The sequence below is a fragment of the Rhagoletis zephyria genome, unplaced genomic scaffold, assembly GCF_001687245.7.
Source record: "Rhagoletis zephyria isolate East Lansing unplaced genomic scaffold, Rhagoletis_zephyria_1.1 Rzeph_scaffold_00648, whole genome shotgun sequence".
Classification (NCBI taxonomy): domain Eukaryota; kingdom Metazoa; phylum Arthropoda; class Insecta; order Diptera; family Tephritidae; genus Rhagoletis; species Rhagoletis zephyria.
Window position 1 is genome coordinate 185,816 of NW_016157732.1, and position 3,588 is coordinate 189,403.

A 3,588-nucleotide genomic window follows, 5' to 3' on the forward strand; every position below is an offset into this window, starting at 1 on the left:
TATTTACATCCCGCATCTGTGAAATTTGAATATTCACATCAACTTCATTTTCCTCAACAACACATACAACTGACATCCGACTTAAAGCATCTAGATGGATCATTTGACCTCCCCCCCTATGCTTCACCACGAAATCAAAATTAGCAAAATCTAGAGTCCAACGTGCAATGCGAGGATTAATTAGTTTTTTTTCCAAGGTCAATACTAAAGAATTACAATCCGTAACAACTACAAACGGAATACCGTCCAAAAATGTACGAAACCGCTTTAAAGCATTTACGATTGCCAAAGTCTCCAACTCAAAGCTGTGGTAACGCGACTCAGCTTCAGTTGTTTTCCTTGAAAAATATGCAACCGGATGATATTTATTATCATCCTGTTTTTGCAACAGTACTGCACCATATCCATAAGAACTTGCATCCGTATGTAACTCCGTATCACGTTTGGGATCGAATATACATAACACTGGAGGCTCAGTTAACTTTTCCTTCAATAACGCAAAAGCATTCATACATTCATCTGTCCATTTAAATACCACATTTTTATACGTAAGTTTAATTAGCGGCCTTGCTATACAAGAAAAATTATGAATAAAACGCCTAAAATACGAAAACAAGCCCACACATCTTTGTATTTGCTTAGTATTTTCTGGCACTGGATACGATTTAATTGCTTCCAGATGACTCTCATTGGGCCGAATACCCTTCTCATTTACACAATACCCCAAATATTGTAACTCTCTATATGAAAATCTACACTTTGACAAATTCAAACGCAACCCAGCAGCTGATAATAACCGTAATACCTCTGCTAGAATCTTAATATGCTCGTCAAAAGTTTTGGTAGCCACATTTATATCATCCAAATAAACTAAAATTTTCCGCGAATCAACAAGTGGTCTGAGAATCATATTTATAAAACGCTGGAAAACGAGAGGTGCATTTGTTAATCCAAACGGCATGTAACAATATTCATATTGACCCATTGGTGTCACAAACGCAGTAAGGGGTATTGAACTTTCACTCATAGGTACCTGGTGAAATCCATTCTTTAAATCTAGAGTACTGAAATATGTTTTACCACCAAGATACTCCAAGCAGTCTTCAATAAGGGGCAACGGATAATGATCCCTGATTGTCAACTTATTTAAGGCTCTATAATCTACACACATTCTTAAAGACCCATCCTTTCTCCTTACAAGTACTATCGGTGACGCATATGGGGAACTGCTGGGTCGTATATTCCTTGCCATAATAAATCATCAATCGTTCTTTCAACCTCCATTTTTTCTTTAAGGGACAATCTCCTTGGATTACTGTACACTGGCGTATCATTCTTTAGTTTAATTTCCATTGAGTAATTACCAACCCCCAGTTTGCCCCTAGTCTCATACATTGTTTTAATAAGGTTACGCATAATATCTGCATCTGCTTTATTCAATTGGATATCGATATTTATTAGATGTCCGACATCACACTCCTCAGTTAAATTTACAGCTAGAATCACTTTAATATTTTTAGACAAATCATTATAATCCACCAAACAAACCTCATCTAAACCTGCCATAATACGAGCCTCGCAACTCTTCATATCTAACAGAATATTCACTTCAGGCTCAACACCCTTTAAAACAATATATTCTTTTCCTATGATTGGAGCAGCCTCAGAATTACTTGACGGATATTTACATATATCAAAAAGTCGAAGGGCACTTATGACATTGTCCGCTATAGAAATTTTATTTTGATCATTCATTTTCAACAGATCATATTTCTTATATCTAATTGTCTCTATCTGACACAAACCAACTCCCATCCTTCCCAAAAGATCACGCCCCACCAACAACGGCACCACAGCCTCAGAATCTGGCAAAACAAAAAATGTATGTATTAATTCATGCCTACGAAACACGAATTTACAAATAACAATACCACATACATTCAATCGCTTATTACCCATTCCACGGTAGCACGATAGTTTCCAATCAACATTTACTTCAACCGTTGCGGGCACACATGATCTTCTAATGAAACTGATAGGACTGCCCGTGTCAAACAAAGCCAAGAAAGAAATCAAGTCAGTGCACTTCTCCCTTTGATGGAAAGCAATACTTACCAAATTATTAGGAGCTAAACGTTCAGCTAACTGGCATCGTTCGGGTTCCTCATCATCTCCAACTGCAGCTGCCACCTTTGAATTATTTGATCCACCACGACGAGGGCAATTATGGCGAGTATGCCCAACCTCAGCACATACGAAACACGAATTTGGTGGTCGTCTCGGAGCTGTACATGCATCTTGGTAATGACCATATTGAAAGCAATTGAAGCAGCGCACACTGTTAATATCAGCCTGACCTTGCTTGACTTCTGACGCAATACTTTTCTGTGTTTTTATGGTTTTCCTCTTTCTCTCGTATCGTTCCATCAACACTTTAAGTTCCCGAATAGACGACGCGCCATACAACATTGATACTGTAGACGTTTTATCATTTAGTCCTTCTATTATAATATCGACTAAATCGGTCTCTGGAATATCGGCTCGACTAGCAATATATTGCATTTCAGTTACATACTGGCGTGGCGTTTCTCCCGATTTGATGCAACGTGATTTTAATTGGTTGAAGATATCTTGCAGCGAAAATTTACATTGAAACTCATCTAACAATGCAGCTTTTATGTCCTCATATGAGCGCACCGAAATTATGTCAATGAATCGTCTTGCGTGACCACAAACCAAATGGCGAACAGCAATCAGTTTTTCACGATCATTACACTGAAGGATTTCAAACACATTCTCCAGCTCAGCAACCCACTTTTTAATATCCTGTGACTCAGACCCCTCAAATTTATTGATCAATGCTGTCAGCATACTTAAATCAAACTTGCGACTGCCCACTTGACCAATCTCTTGCTGCAACTCAGCTAGCTCGCGTTTCTTCCTAGCAATTGCCAGCATGCGATCAAGATACTCCTCCTCTTCAATCATTCTCTCACGTTCACGTCGATCACCATCTTCTGATAATTTATTTTCACCAATCTCTGGCACATTATTGTACACGTTCAGCTGAGCATCTGCATCTGTTTCTTCACTTCTGTTCACGGCACGACCAGCGATTACATCATCGTATAAACCTCTTAACTGGACCAATGTAGCTTCTTTGTCAAATGGGATACCAGCAGCAGCAATAGTGTCCATTACTTGTTGGCGTGTTAATAAATTCGCCATTTCAGCTGATTATTCCTGATTTATTAGAAAAATTGTCAAAATACGAGTCGCTTTCCAACAAAAAATTTTAGGTTGCCCGAACCCCACACCTGAATTGTAATGAGGTATATCGATTTACTATATTTTGTTGGATTTTATTTAAGGCACGTTGTACACTGTTTCTTAAAAAGTACCCAAAACCGGAAGTTGGTTTCCATTACATGTATTGTATGGTTGCCATATTACATTATACATAATTAATATAATACATAGTTGCCATCTCACCTACATACCTACGTATACATCATTGATATAATACCATGTTTTCATACGATATGAAACGTATTACAATTATTCACTACAATACTATCATTCTTGTTA

General features: G+C 37.8%; 1 protein-coding gene across 1 annotated transcript; it reads right to left on the reverse strand.

Moving 5' to 3' along the window:
• Nucleotides 1-1,203: 1,203 nt before the first annotated feature.
• On the reverse strand, nucleotides 1,204-3,228 carry LOC108360895 (uncharacterized). The gene is made up of 3 exons (XM_017613357.1): nucleotides 2,358-3,228; nucleotides 1,932-2,297; nucleotides 1,204-1,865 (listed from the first exon to the last, which is right to left on the reverse strand). The coding sequence occupies exons 1-3, from the start codon at nucleotides 3,226-3,228 to the stop codon at nucleotides 1,204-1,206; spliced, it is 1,899 nt and encodes a 632-aa protein (XP_017468846.1).
• Between the last annotated feature and the right edge of the window lie 360 nt (nucleotides 3,229-3,588).